Genomic DNA, 16,440 nt, shown 5'->3' with positions numbered 1-16,440 from the left:
ACAAAAGATGTGTACAAGTCAAAGACTTCCTGAAAAAATAGTAATAAGTTGTCCTGCCCTTTCTTATCACGCTATATAACCCTTGATATACCTTTACAACTGTGGATATAATAAAATACAGCACTGCTTCCAATTCATCCTTCTTGCACAAGGAAGAACTGCAGTGTTCAGTTGCAGTTCAGTCTGCCTGTACTTCCACACCAAAAACTATTACGCCAATATCTGAGATAGAATATAACAAAGAGTTTTCTGCCTGCTGAGATTCAACTGTTTATCAAGCCACCATTATTCTCCATGTAAACAGAGTTCTATAACGTGCAGGTTACCATAAGAATTTTTTCAAGTAAAACTCAGTTGTTGGAAAGGCTGGAAAGAAATATGTATGAAATGCTAAAATAGAGATAAAACCCAGTGAATAAATTAAGCAGTGTTACTTGCTACTAGCTGCTACAATTTTATAAAACATAATAAATCTTAAGTGATCCACATGGTATTTATTACCTATGAGTGCCATACTGCAGTAACAGCATGGCTGAAAAGCAGTCTGGGAGGTGAATACGTCAATGAACCGCAAGTAAGCAAAATGTCATTTCAGTCAGAACACTTATTTCTTTATTCATGTATTGGTTCACGAGCCATTCTATGCCTCTCCGAATCATGGACTTTCTTGTCAACATTTGAAACTTGAAACCGACGACAAGACAAGAAAAAATGATGCAATGCCAACTGCCTTATTTTAGATATGGTAGTTTAGCAAATGCAAAGTGAATTGTAAATCTTAGGATATATAGGCAAACTCAGTTTTCTTTTAACTAATTATAAAATGCTGTATAACGACCTATTGGAGCATCTCTCCTATGAGAAAAGGCTGAGAGAGCTGGGAGTATTCAGCCCAGAGAAGAGAAGACTGAGGGTGCCTCTGATCAATGTCTAAAAGCGTCTGAAGGGGGGAGTATCAAGAGAATGGCCAGACTCTTCTCCGTGGTGCCCAGCAACAGGACAAGAGGCAATGGGCAGAAACCGAACCACAGGAAGTTCCATCTGAACCTGAGGAAAAACTTGTTTCCTGTGAGGATGCCTGAGCACTGGCACAGGTTGCCCAGAGAGGTTGTGGAGTCTCCTTCCCTGGAGTTATTCAAAAGCAATCTGGATGTGATCCTGGGAAATATGCTCTAGAGGTCCCTGCTTGAGCAGGGGGGTTAAACTAGATGATCTCCAGAGGTCCCTTCCAATCTCAACCATTCTGTGATTCTGTGATAATGCACTGGGAGCCTCTCTGCACTCCTGTTTTCCATGTAAAAACTATGTTGTTGATGTGTACTGTCTCAGTCATTTTACATAAGTTCTCTTAAAAGACTGAAGTAAACATAGCCTTGGTTCTTAAGCTGCCTGTGCACTGTTTCACTCAATGGAATAAAAAAAGTAAAAAAAAAAAAATCCAAAATGTCAAATGTTTGGTTCTGAAACTCATGGTACCCATGACACCTCTTAAAAAAAAATAACTTTTTAATAATCATCTATTCAGGCAGTATGATTAAAATAAACACCAAAACCCTCAGTTGACATTTCAACTTCATTCAATAAACAGTTCTTAGCAAAGCAAACTATACTATTTCCTGCTCTTGCATGGAATATAAGCGGCAGTGTTTAAACTGCAAATATTTTGTTCATCACATTATGCCATTTAAAACAAACTTTCTTTCTATAGAATGAGTTCTTCATATAATACAACGATAAACCTTTCCAAAAACGATATTAAAAAGCAGTGTGTAATTTAAAGATGGGCTTGAGCCACAGCATTTGTTTCCATATCCGGACCTAGGAAGCTTCAAGGTTTAAGGAGATGTTTTTTTCCAAGGGATTTAAGTTTGGGACCATCACTAAGTTGGATTACTTCTACTCTCATTCCCTTTCCCACCCACACCATCCTATATAAAGTGAATTCAACAGTATCTCATTCTGCTCTTCTGTTTACAGGAAATTTGCCTCATGTAAGCTCCAAGTCTCGTAATATCTGCTTGTAACCTGAACAGAGACTTCCTACGTTATTTCCTCAAAGCCAGATTGTCACAAATATCTAAGGAGCTAAAAACAGAATTGACAAAAAAAAAAAAAAAAGAAAAGAAGGAAAAGCAAGTCCAAGGCTCAACAAGGCTATAAGGCTATACATCTATCGAAAATGTCACTAGGTGTTCTGTCACTAACTTTAGCCTTCCGTGTAACATTGACAATTTTGGACCTTAATCTAGGTAGGTAGGCTATACTGAGCGCAGGGAATCTGGGAGTTCTTCCCCACTCCAGAGACCAGGTATGAACATAGTTTAACCCTAAATCTACCCTGGGAGGAGATGTAGAGATGCATTTGCTACTCCCTTCTCTCTCATACTCTATGTGAAGAAAAGCTGGCTGGGATGGGTGGGCATGCATGTAGAATGCTCCAATAAGTTCCTAAATGGGGTATTCCAGGAACATAACATGGCATGCCACATTACAAGTTGCTCGGCTGAACTGCTATTCATAATGTTAATAACATTAATATGTGGTCCTAAATCAATAGGTTAAGGCTACTAATTAAGTCCAGGAGAAAAATAACTGAGCAAAAACAGGATAAATATCTGTAAAATCATAAGCATACAAACAGAGTGCATAGAACTGTTTATTGTGTCTCCAATGTAAGAACCAGCATTCAAAACAGGCTAGAAGTAGCAGCTCCAAAACAAATAAAAGATGTGGTTCCTCACGGAACAAGTACTTAAAACTCTGGAACTCCTTAACTCAGGATGTTTCAGACACCAAAAGTTTACAAGACCCTGATGGGACACTGCACATGGTTCTAGAAAAGAAATCCATCAAGAGTAATTAAATATAATAAGAGCACATTGGGCTCAGGAAACCCCATGAACTACAAATTGTCTGAGGCTGGCAGAATAATCTGCATAAGTAGTATTACTTACTCGCCCTATTCTTCTACCCCTTGGGTTTTGCTTCTGGCCACCATCAAGAACAGAATACCTGGTGGGATGGATGTTTGGTCTGAACCACTCCAGATATTTTTATGTTCAGTTTATCATCACAGGAGTCAAAGTAATTGGTGTTTAAAACTCATCATTCATCACCTACGTACCTGTGATATCTTCACACCCTTTTTGATGTCTCTACCTCCAACTCTAGCTACTCATTCAAATGCTTGCTTTTTTCCATGTCTGCAGTGGTTTTGCAACTCGTTTTATGGCCACTTAATAAAATAGGCTAATTAAATAATGTAGGTGAAAAAGAAAGAGCTGGCATGTGGAGCAAAGGCTTCTCAATTTACATGACGACATTTGTTAGTTTAAACCACCTTCACCATAAGCAGGATGGCACGCTGCTGATAGTTTAACCTTCTCTGGATTGTAAGCTAAATATTTTACTTCAGAACTTAGGCAGGCTAAAAGACCACTAATGAGCAGTTATTACACCATACATGATGAAAAATAACTTCCTAAGCTGCAGCACCTCAGTATCTTTTTGCTCACAGTAGTAGTGGTAGAATTGCTGTAGGTAAAATAATGCAAGGATATGAACTAAAGCTTTGATAAAACATGATATTGTTTGACAGATAGTGATATAATTGTGGGGAAAGGAGGGAAGAATTGGATGGTAAAAAGCTTGCCATTTTATCTGTCAGTTATCAGACTGCCTAACAAAAGATCTGAATATTGACAATCTTAGTCACTTTTTTTTTTTTTAAACATTCTGTAATTGTTGTTAAAATAATTCACTTTACAGATTGTGGCAAATCATCAAGCGATTATAAGAAAAATAGAAAATTGGGTACCGGGAAGACAGATGTTATTACTCAAGCCACATAGAGATGCTGTTTTTGAAAAAATAACAATTTTTCTGGACAGTCAAAAATCAGGCAACAAAATTTACTAGTTGGCCAATGATTTTTTTCAATGTCTTGAATAATGAGTTTTCTCTTGGTAAATAAGTCCTCAATGTGACACCGAACATTTATCCGCAGTCCTATTGCGGGTACTCATCCCATATAATGATAGTCTATCTTTGAATTGCGCTCATGGATCAGGTTTATAATTTGCGCTTAGAACTCTATTTGATCTTTTAATGCAAGTTCAATGGAAATTAAGCTCAAACTTGTATTCAAACTGAATTTAGGAATTCATTCGTAAGTTTAGGAATAATATAGAAGACCTCTTTTAAATACATGTTAAGTCCCTTTCTGAGTCAAGTTAAATACACTTTCAGGTGTTCTGGAGTACGATTCAAACCCTTTTGAGAGCTTAAGAACAGCCGACATGTAAATTTTAAAATGAAGGCATATGTAAATCAACCGTATAAGAATTAGTAGACCAAATCACTGGATCTAACCAATCCAGTATAACCACAGTTTGGCTTCAGCAGACATGCATGGGCATCTGCTAAGCAAAAAATCAGTCTTTTGAGCTACCTTAGTTCTGGGACTACAGCAGGTAGTTCTGATTTGCTCTCTGATATTTGATTTCCTGGCAGAAATCAGTTCCAATCACTGGAGGGACTTGCCCCAAATCTCTCAGGTCAAGAGCCTCTCTCAATCACCTACCCAAGATGGTGTGAAGCTTTGGAAGCAGGTGAAAGGCAAGAGTTGGCGGTTTTCTGTTGTGTCTGTGGAAACATGAAGAAACGCAGTAAATTTTGACCTTGAAGAGATTCCCCTGTATTGTCTTACTGGCAGTAGAGAAGGATTGGGTTCCACACACTAGGTTGACCCTCTGGAAAATTTTAAATCTTTATTATTTGTCCCACTACTAAACTGCAAAATATTTGAAAAATCGCACTTTATCTGTTCTACTAATTCTAACATTATTTATTGATGTTTTTCATGACTCTCGCCAGCAACATTTTAAGTATTGTTACCATTTAACACTTGGACATAGACCAAACAAACTAAATGCTCTGGGACCAGTAGTTCAGTTTATAAAGCATAACAAAGGTAACTGGAGCTGGTCAGACACTCCCCTTTTCATTCCCTTTAGGGAGTAAAAAGGCAAAAAAAAATTTTTAAATCAGCAGTGGGATAGCAACAATGTTATTTCTGGAACTACATTAGGCCTATGCAAGACAAAGTTAAGAGAGGAGTAGGAATTACACAGAAGATTCTTTTGACAGGATATTCTTTTAACTCTGGAATATTTCCCCACTACAGCTAAAAAGCTGATAGCATTAACTTCCCCATCAGGCAGGATGCTGTGGAAGTCCATAGGATCCAGGCATCTGAGTCAGCTGTGGCACATACGGAAAAATAAATTAAGCAATGTCTACTGGTGAATTTCTAGACAGTTGATCTAGTCAGAGATTCCTGCGCTTAGGGCCAGCTTTACTAATTAAAGCCCTAAATACAAGTGAACGTTATGCATGCCCACACAATCAACCTCTGCTGAGCCAATGCCCCATATTCACATGGAAGTATGATGGAAATATATTGCTGTCAATTTTACTATAATTAACACTGAGCTCTTCCTATCGAAAGAATCATCTGGATCGCAGTGATACCTTCAACTACAAATATTTTACTGCTTAAAGATCTATAATTAGAAAATGGCCAGCTGCTCAAACACTGATCTGCCTGGTGCAACAATGAGTACCAAATTAAACAAATCCTTGATGTTAAACAACTACTGCTGAATTCCTTACAATAACAAATGGTAGGGCTAGAAACTCTTATTGTCATTGAATGGTTTTACTTCAATGGCACTAGTTGCTTGAGAATGGACCATAGGATAACACTGGGAAAGCTTTCAATTATTTTAAAACCTGCCATATGAAATACCTTATTGCAAATAAAGAGTCAGCACATACAGTCACCTCATTTATCTCACTAAACTAAGTGAAAGTTAATTTCGTTTTCCTAAGATCTGGTTTTGAAAGCATTTGTGGCAGCTTTTTGTTTGCTTTGCCTTGCCTTGCATTTTATACTTCCCTGTAATTTAATTCGTGATTCTTGTTCGGTTATTTATCAGACAACAGAGGATTCTTTGCCTCACCCTGTTTTAAGTGTTCTTTTCTTTGCATTTCTGGTAAATACTAAAGCAAAAAAAAAGAAGCCTGAAGCCAAGCCTTAATGCATTTTAAATATTTGTCTTTTTAAGCAAAACCAAAGAGCAGAGATATTGATTTTAAATACCTAGAAGTACTTTAAGTGTTTAACATGAGGTAAATGTTTATAGTTTTCATTCAAGGAAAAGTGAAGGAGACTACAGTTATATATCATACTCAAATAACAGGTACTGAGAAAATGGTAGTAGACATAGAGTAACGGGTTAGAAAATATTGTTGTGACGTATTGTTTTGGAATGAAATAATCACATTAAATTACATTCTACTATTTTCACGTATGAGAATACTGCACCAAGTGATGAGAACTGTTGCAGTGATTAAAGCTTTCTTTCCTTCAGCCTTTGGGAAATCTCTTATTCTCAGACCCTGAAGACACACAACTTTGGAGCAATCTGAAGGCTTCTCAGCTGAAGTCCAAAACCTCAGCTCTCTAGTTGCCAAACCACTATGGAACAGAGGAAACATAAGATTTTTTTTTTTCCTACAGTTTCTGTCTTCATTACAGCACAAGATACCTAAGATCTCAATTATCACAAGTACTTAATCTTTTAAATAGGAGGTTCAGTAATGGATGGTAGTCCGTGATTCCAGCACCAAGGAGTTAAAAGTGATTTGTTTAAGCTGGTTCCACTACTTGACATGAATAGCACATAATTTCTAATTTCACACAGGCGAGATGGCCAAAAAATCTGGCCACAAGCAAGTTCTTCTTTTCATTGACAAAAGTGGAATTCATGCTGTTTAAGGAATGTACTGTGTTTCTCTAATCCCAGGCCTAAGTCAGAGGCAGCAAGTGAAAGACATTTTCTTCTTTCAGACAAGAAGCCATTGTGTTCATATAATTACAATAAGCTTTGGGGTTAACTCTGTCTAGTAAAATTCTGCACATTATCTAAGCACCTTGTACTGCCTGAAGTATGGAGTTACTCTTGCTAACATATATCCTGAAGTGAAGAAATTATTGCCATCGTACGGAGGCATTCAGATTGAAAGATTGTTTCAGAAAGAGATTTATTTTAATGTAAAGTCCAGATCCTACATTCCATTCATGCCTCATGCTTACTGAAGCTAATGGGACATGAGAAACAACACTTGAAGAACAGGCCAAAGTAAGTCTTTTCTGCTGACAAACTGAAGCACATTATGGCCCATATATATGGAAACAGGATCATCTATACACTTACTCAGATTTTAACTCAAGCACTGCATTTGGTTTGAGTACCAAAGCAGCCATTTCTGTAGCATATAATAAAGCCAGTTCAGTAATAGTTTGCAACATTCCCTCTATTTCTGTTGTTGCACAGAAGTCTGATTAATTCTGTTCAGAGGGACATGAAAACAAGAACTTTAACCTCGACATTATCATTGTTTCCTTTCACTGGCTTCCTAGAGGCGCACCTGTAAATGACACTGACGAATACATCTTGTTTGTAGTAATGGAAGAGGTATCTTTGAATTTCAAGAAACATCATCATGCCCCCAGAAACTTTATCAACCATTGAAGTAAACTGTTTGTTGGCCTCTGCAGCCTAGTATTCATAAGGTTAAGGAAAAACTCCTTGTCACTGATAAAGCAATAACAATGTCTATTGTAGGGTTTTCAAGATAGGGCCTTTGATTTAACTTCAAAGTTAGTTCTCCTTTGAGCAGATGATTGGACCAGATGACCTCCAGAGGTCCCTTCCAGCCTAGATTATTTTATGATTCTAGTCTATTTTGCCCTTTCTAGGCAAAGTAAAATGATTCAAATTCAAAAGTAAAATAGTTTGTAAACTAACAAACAAACCAATGAAAATAAAGAAATAATCTATAACAACCTTAAAAATATGTTTGTCTTCAGTGTTAAGAGAGCCTGCCTTGAAATCCACACAGGCTATTCCTTCTGTATGCTTCTGTAATTAGTGATATGCTTTCATTCTACAGCATTAGGAGGCAATGTACAACACTTCTATAGAGCCATCTTGGTTCTGGACAGAATTCCAAAAAATCTTCCCAGGTCTAAGTACAATGATAGCACCACTGAATTCAGGCATACAACAAAGATTTATTAGCAGCTATTACTATAGAAGATTAATAACATTATTCTTATAAAGTGAAAAACTTCTCTCTTAGTAGTTGTTAAATTATTCATTACTGCTAAAAGACACTCTATATCAACATCTCATACTGGTTTAAAAGTTCTCATCTTAAAAGATCCTCAAAATCTTTATAAAATAATTATTTCATCACCACTGACATGCAGCCTGCTCTGGTTAGGACCATGAATACTATTGCAGAAGGTACAGAACTTCAAAACAGAATCTGACAAAGTAAAGATTATCACAACCAACTGAAACTGTACTTAATTTACAGATGTCCAGCACCTTCAAGCTTGAGACTAGTATTTCTTCGTATGTCATGGGAATTCTCAACATTATCAGTATACTTACTTCACATGGTTTCATGATACTTTTGCAATTGTTACTTCTTTTGAAGTCATACATCCTATTTGGGACTACAGAACGGCTGCATTCCTGCACTGAAAAGGCTTTGCGTTGTTTTAATTGTAAACTACAAAATAATGAGCCTATTAGAACAATCAACAGGGACTCTCGCTTTCGTCCACCATGGAGGAGGTAGAGAGGTCAGTTCCCCAATGCAGAAAGATATGAACTTTGATTGCCTATCTGCAATAAAAATAACCTAGATGACAAGCTAGAGTACACTAGGTAAATTCTCTCTCCGTATCTCCTCTTATAGTTGCTGCCCCCTTATACCTCCTACAAATCCCTAAACACTGTTTAATATAGTGCAGTACATAAAGGAGAAAGAAGTGTGGCTACAGTTTCAAACTCAGTCAGGACCAGTAACCACTGTCTTTCCTAAACACAAGATACAGCTAATCTGTTTCTCCTGCTGTGTTCCGACAAGCACTCGGAAAAAACTCGCCCTACAGTACACTGTCACTAGTAAATCTACAGTCAATATTTTGTCCATGCACTGCATAACCTGCAAGCTCCTGTAACAGCTTATAGGAGCTGCTAGCTTCTCTGGAGCAGGTAACAAGCTCTATTCCATCTTCACATGAGGCAACGGCTCTTGCTGAGTTACTGTAGACGCTGTCATTCAGAACACAGACTTTTTTTGCAGGAGAGGGAGGAGAGGGAGGAAGGAGAGAGAGGGAGGGAAGAAAGGGAGGGAGGAGAGGGGACGGGGCAAACTGCCATATGCTGTCCTTCACACATCTATGCTATCACTATTCATTATGTAACAAATATGAAGGCAGCTTCCATTGCATGATGAGGGCATCCATTTATACATCCTAACTCACATGACTGACCTTGCTCCCACTACATGACCAAAATGGACTTCTGTGTGTTCCCCTTATATAACTGGATATACAAAGATTCATACAAAATTACAGTCAGCTAGGAACTCAAGAACTCAACCAGTCCATCCCTTGCCCAAGGCAATAGCAATTAAACCCATGTCATTTTTAACAGATGTCTGCCATATCTGTCTTTGAAAACCACCAACAGTGATTTCACCACTTCCTAATGCTTCCTACACTACATAACATTAAGTTATGTAACACAGGGTGTGATTCAGCTGCAGATTTAGGCATCAACATTTAGGTATCCAAAAAGTAATGTCTACTTTTAATTGCAATGTCTAAGTTGTCATTATAATCAGTGGATAGCCAGTTCAAGATATCTCCTTTGGAGAAAGAATATCTCTCCAAACTGTGCTGGTCATAATGAGTGTATCTCCACTGACTATAACAGTGACTTGGACTCTACAAGTAAGGTGCATTTCACTGCGGGGGGGCTGGTATTTTGGTTATATGACACACGATCTTCACGATCTTTCTTTGGGAAACAGGTTGGCAGCAAAAGAGCTGAGGCTGGATTGATTGTTCTATTGGGCTGTACAACTTTGCCTTACACTTTAGAGAGACATCTTAGCCTCCTCATTTGTGAGCCTTGCCTCTCAAATTTTTGAGTTCCAACTGTTCAGAAATGAACTTAAGCTTACAGAGAGATGCCAAGCATCTCTAAGCCTTCTACAAATGAGGTGTCTAGTCTGAGCTAATCATCTAGCTTCATGATTCATCTCCTGAGTGGGATGAACTGCTTCTGAAACCACTTGCTTTTTTTTTTTTTTGACTATAAAAGGAGCATACACAACTAGCTTAGACTAGACATCTCATTTACAGAGGCTAAAGTTCAATGAGATCAATCCCAAGCTCAGAATACAAATATCTCACTTTGGATAACTGAAAGTATATTATTAGGTGAACTTACTAATTCATGATTAAAAATGCCCCAATTTTCATTTGAACTTTAGAGTATCTCAGCTTTCCATGAAGTTAGGCAAAAATGAAATGTAATGGGGAAGGCTAGAAAAAAAGAAAACTGACATAGATGGCTAGGATAGGGGACAAATATTCAAAATTTGTGTGTGGTATGGCCGAACAAGAGCTTGCAGATATTTTGAAGGAATAAGCATTTGATTCAAAAGGGTTTTGATATGGCAGGCCTAGAAAGATGGCCACTTAAACATGCAGGCATTTTTTAAGAAGCAAAGGATACACATCCACACTAGGCAGTGTGACAGACTCATGTTACATAGCATAACCTTCCCTCAATCAGACTGGTGCTGCATACACCTAAACCCAAAAGAACATAAGCAGTTCTAAAATCCTTTGAAAAATTCCAGAGGAATAGGTGATTTTCCATTCTGTAGTCCTTTATTTCAAACACAAAAATTGAATGGATGTTACACATGTGTTACCTCTACACGTGCAGACTGCTCTGATTTAAAACACTAACAGTGTTAGCGCCTTTTCAAATAATACCATATGAAGCTGCATCGCAAAGCTGGAAAAGTGCGTAACAATCTATTTCCTTCTAGAGGACAAGAAAGGAAAATCCCTTTTTGACTTCTAAACCTCACCAGGTACTTAAAATTTATGACGTTTTCCTTTAGACTCGAAGATTAAAACATAAAATCACTGTTGCCACTAGACTTTCTGCAAAACAGAGGGCTGAAGCCTAGCATAAAACTACTTTAAAGTACAGATTTTCCCAATGACTCTGGCAAACTATTAATCCAGATCTGTCTTCAGGGTGGCTGATAATGTTTTAGAGTTTGATATGAAACCCATATGGGCCCTAACCTCAGCCAGTACAGCTCTAACTGTTGTGGTACAGGCTACAGTCTAAATTTTGTGATACCACAGCATAATTTCCATATACACTCATTTCCTAACTTATTTCTCAGCTGACCAAATTTGACATGCTCCAGTGACATGAGGAAGAAAATGCGAACTGTATGTTCTTGAGACCCTCTGACCTCACGCCAGTGAAACAATATTCACATTCACAAAAGTTAGATACAACTTAAGGCCAAGCTCTGGTTCCCTGTTCAAAACTTTACAGAAGCAGCATCTACCAAACTAAAAATCATCTTAACTGTAGAAAGATTTTGTGTCCCAAGATGGCTGACTACAGTTCTGGAAGGCTGATTCATGTTATTTAACTTCTGTTAGATATTTATATACACATAAGACAAAAAGAAGAGGCAATGCTTCACTGTAACACAAAGGTGAATGACTGGAAGGACAGGTGTAGGGTTTGACTTTGGTAGGAATGACTTGATGAGTTCATTATATCTGAGCAATGTTCTCCAACTCTGAGACAAGTTGTGATAGTTCCACCTTAGGAAAAAAAAAAAAAGAGCAAAAAAATGCCACAAACCTGTCTTCTTCCAGTAGACTTTGACCTGAAGTTGATTGTCCTGAAAGAAGGGAGTTCCAATTTTAAGAAATCGAGTGGGTTTTCTTCTTTGAAAGGTTGGGAAAGGATCTACCAGTCCTTTCTGGGGTTTCACAACAGAAGACATCTGTTCTTCTGCACGACACAAAATAAAAACAAAAAAAAAAAGGAAATTATTTATTTTAGCATAGTGCAACCTAATGACTGTGCTAGTGCTGTTGATAGTCAGAAAATAAATACTGTCTTCGATTAAAACTATTTTATTTCAATATTTTACCTGAAAGAAATTGACATAAAGAACTAATAGACATAATGGGCGAATCATTTGCTTTATATATGGTCAAATAAAGGTATTTTAGACAGAGAGAGAAAAAAAGATAATGTACTTTAATGTGGAAAATGCTTGTAAATTTTCAAAACAATCATAAAAGCAATGTATTTATAACCCCAAGAGCAAGAAATATTAACATTTTGAATTTTTAATACATATGGTATCTAACAGTAGTTTTACATAATCATGCATGCTCTTGCTGTTCACAAAGTGTTTGAATATACACAAAACCAAAGGACAGGACTGAGTGTAACCCATAGAGTGCAACATGTGGTTATTACATCAAAGTAAATACATTCCTTTGCCATAATATGTAAGAACACTCTGGTCAGATTAAAGATCTTTCTAGCCCACTTCCCTTGTTTCCAATAGTGAACAGTGAATATTTAGGAAAACATTATAAGACTAGAGTGAAATTTGAGTAATTCCCTCAGTATACGTGCCTAACTTCCAACAAGGAATGGTAAACAGATTTCTTTCTTAAATATTTCACCTGGCAACAAATTAAGAACATTTAGAAGAGTTGACAATATTTAGAATAGGTGAGTATCCCTAGACGTTTTCCGTTTAAAAGAAGTAGTGCTGATTCATTGCACACTTGCAAATATATCAGTTCCAATTTAGAGGACAGTATTTGCACGAGATTAACAAAAAGCTGCATTTAATTGAATACTACACCTAACTGAAAAGTAAAGATTTCAGTAATTTGGAAGTGGCAAATTATCAACTACATATTTGAGAGAAAGAAGGAAAGACTCAGGTTTCTATAGTTAACATGAGAAACACACAGATTGGAATGTTTTGCCCTACATATAAGCTTTAACTAAAACTCTAATTGCTTTTTGGCCATATTTTACTTTTTTAATCCTTTCCTTAGCCTGATAGACTTTTATGTTTTCTTTGCCTCTTTCAAATGAAAGAAAAACTACCAATCATATGCAAATTCTTTCTCAAGGTAACCATTATATTGGTTATTTAAAACCAATTGCTCTCATGAAGCAATAGAGAGAAGTACAAACTTGAATCCATTAGATGTACCTCAGTTGAAAGTGTTTTAATTTTACTAAGTCTATGCTTTTCTTTTCTCTGTCTGCTCCACTTCCGGAACACCTAGGACACTGGTTTAGAATATTTCTATATACCGATCGAGAGAGAGAGAATCTTGCTACATTTGCGAGAAGTGAAGCAGACAAGCAACGTGAATATGATGAAGTAACATATTTCTGAGTGTGGGAAAATATAAGTCCTGAGGGCCAGAGCAAAAGCACACAGAAGTCTACAAGGCTAAATTACTTCAGTGGGGTATGGAGCGATCTCTGTTCTGACAACTTGAATATCTATCAAAAAAAAGACTTCTTTTCCCAGAGAGCTGAGCAATTCAAAATGGGACTTCAGCAAAATTGGCGTGGTGCTTCCAGAACTACTTCTCAAAGGCAGCCTGACCATGGAAGTCCCCAAATACACGAGGAATACGTTCCGTTATATAGAAAGTCTTCATTTAATAATGTATTAAAAGACTACGATAATCTGATCTTACAACAGGACTCAAAGCTTGACAAACATCAGTTGATTAATTAGTCCTGCTCCTGAAAGGGGAAAGCTTACAAGGCTACTCTCATATTATTATGAGAGAAAGAAATTCAACAGTGTGCCAAATGTCACTTTGATTAGATCTACACACTGACACCAGGGCTTCCCTCCTAGATACCAGGACACAGCTCAGCTTCAGATTCAGGTGAAATCCAGACACCAGCATTCTCCTGTGACACGGTTTCTACATGAAGTAAACTCAGCTACACGCTTTCTCTCAGAGTTGTGATATAGTCTGGAGAAATGCCTGTTTAGATGACTGGACTGGAAACTAGACACCTTAAAGTTTAGCACCGAAATCCAGAACTTCACAGAAACTTCTGATCAGAAGAGACAAGAAGATCAGGAAGAATGCAGAAATCTGCTGCATCAAGAGGTTACATTTAGCCTGTTCATCTAGCAAAATATGTTTGATAAAAAAAACTACACAAAACAAAAAAACACTCTTAGGAAAATACTTTGAAAAATGAGCACACCTCTTATAAACACAATTGATGCACTTCTAGTTGAACTTAGTGATTGAGTATACTGGAATTAACCAGCCAGTTCCCAATGAAGTTTAGTTTTACTTCTATTAACATCCCCTGTGCAACTTTAACAGAAGAAAGGAAAACTAAATATGCTAACTCAGAGAAGTTTTTAATATCATAAACAGTGCTGAAAACAAGATCACTTTTCTGGGGGATGATAGATAGAAAATACAGGTACAGTTCAGATGAGTCAACATGAGAAGAGCAGAATGCTTGGGTTCACTTACATTGTGTTTTACTGTGCATTAAGCCTGAACTTGCCTTATGGCCACAACGTGGAGATTCAAGATCATATTCTAGTATGGATTTCAGGCAAAGACTCAGTGCACTGAAGAGATGAAAGCTTGGCCCCCTGTTGCCTTTTAAGACGGCCCAAATATGTAGTAAAAATGTGCTTGGCATGGAAAAACAAAGGATCTTTAGATCTGTTTTACCTTCCTGCTACATTAAAATAGGAAGCAACTGTCGATATGAAGGTCCGTCACAGCTAACAACTACTTTAAAATATTTTATGATATCTAAATGGAGTATGTGCGCAGAAAGGTCCTGCAATGATACTGCTTGCTTAGGCAGAACAGGAATACAGAATAACAATTATGCTATGGAAATGGTTCCAGTAAAGTTGAAAACTTGATTGTACTATAAGAAGGAAAAATGAATGAGAAAAGGGAAGATGAAAGAGAGGTAGGAAAGAATATTTAAAATGACATGGTCATCTTACTACCAGAAATTTGCCGTATTGGCTAATCAGAGAAGCATCAGCAGTTGGGACAGTAACTCAGTATTGCAATTTGCCTATTATAACTATACAAATAGCATTTAACTAAGACTAAAAACCATGGTTTACATTTAGATTGAGTTACAATTTCAAGTATATTACTTAGCATGCGAGGATCTAAAGATCTTAACAAGAAACATCTTGATATCTAAAGATCTCAAAATCTTACTTTTAATTCGGATCCTACCCATGCAATAGTATATTTAAAATTAATTTCTTGTCAGGCATGGAACATTTTACATTCCTTAATAGAAGAGTCAATGTGTCATGTCAGTTCCTAGGAGGTATATATTTATGTGGTCTGGGATTCTGAATAGCCAGGATTTTAAAAAGCATTGAAAGCTAAAACTGTCCAGTTAAGACAGAGATACAAAAAGAGATTTAATCCAGCCCCTGAGGCACGCAATGAGTATTTGTCCCTGAATTATATTTTAAAAACACTAGCATCACAGTCATGAAAATGCTCCTGTTTTCATTGCACTTATTTATTTTATTTAAGTAGCACCTAAGACAAAGACTTAGGCAAAACCGATTACCAATTTAGCATCAGAAAGTTACTCAACTTGACCAAGAAAAGATCACTATGTTATCAAACAGCTAGCTTTAAAAATTTTTTTTAATCTGAAAAATTATTATATAAAATATTAAAATTATAGATAAAGCAAATATAAAGCACTCATATGTTTGAATGCAGTTACTCACTATTATTCCCGGAGTCCTGAGTCGTGCTAAAATGGAGAGAAACCTTAGCACTTTTTAGGCGTATCTGACCCCAGCGTGTTACTGCCTGCAGTTCCACATTGTAGTTGCTGTTAGGTTGGAGTCCCTCCAGGACCACATAATTTTGGGGCTATAATAGAGGGGAATATATATACAAAGCAGTTAACAATATTACCGAAACACAGGCTCTTATTAAAAGCAGGCCTGTTATCTTAGGCATGCTACTCTTCTGAAATTAAAAAAGGTCACGTATAAATTTCAACAGAGCACAATTTAATGTTTTTTAAAAATTATTTTTTTGGACTCTGTTTTTGTTTGCCTTTCTTAACGTACAAACCTTACTGATGTTTACAGAATTTTGGCAGTTTCTTGGTAAATACAGACACCTACTGTTAAGGCCAAGACTAAATTTATTTGTTATATATAAAAAGATTTTTTTAAATGTCAAAAATATTTTTAGTCAAACAAATTTAAATTCTTTATGCCTAAACTTCTGGATAAACTGTTTTAGCAAAGCAACTGGAAACTTTTGTCTAGAAGCAGCTAGTCTGAAGACACCTAGAATACAGTAATCAGCACACTGGTCACAATTCTCTATTAGTTTCAACTGTTAAAAAAAAAAAAAAGAAAGAATAATCA

The 16,440-nt window shown here is 36.8% G+C and overlaps 1 protein-coding gene across 1 annotated transcript in view; it reads right to left on the bottom strand.

The window, feature by feature from the left end:
- ANOS1 (anosmin 1) overlaps window positions 1-16,440 on the bottom strand; it is a 137,440-nt gene that overhangs the window by 16,222 nt on the left and 104,778 nt on the right. Inside the window, exons 8-9 of the mRNA XM_068921409.1 lie at window positions 15,784-15,931; window positions 11,835-11,987 (exon numbers count right to left, since the gene is read on the bottom strand). Of these exons, the coding sequence (XP_068777510.1) occupies window positions 11,835-11,987; window positions 15,784-15,931 (301 nt within the window). The remainder of the gene's footprint in view (window positions 1-11,834; window positions 11,988-15,783; window positions 15,932-16,440) is intronic.

The sequence above is a fragment of the Struthio camelus genome, chromosome 1, assembly GCF_040807025.1.
Source record: "Struthio camelus isolate bStrCam1 chromosome 1, bStrCam1.hap1, whole genome shotgun sequence".
In the NCBI taxonomy this organism is placed as follows: Eukaryota; Metazoa; Chordata; class Aves; order Struthioniformes; family Struthionidae; genus Struthio; species Struthio camelus.
Note: the sequence above shows the minus strand (reverse complement) of the source record. Positions and strands in the feature narration are given on the sequence as shown.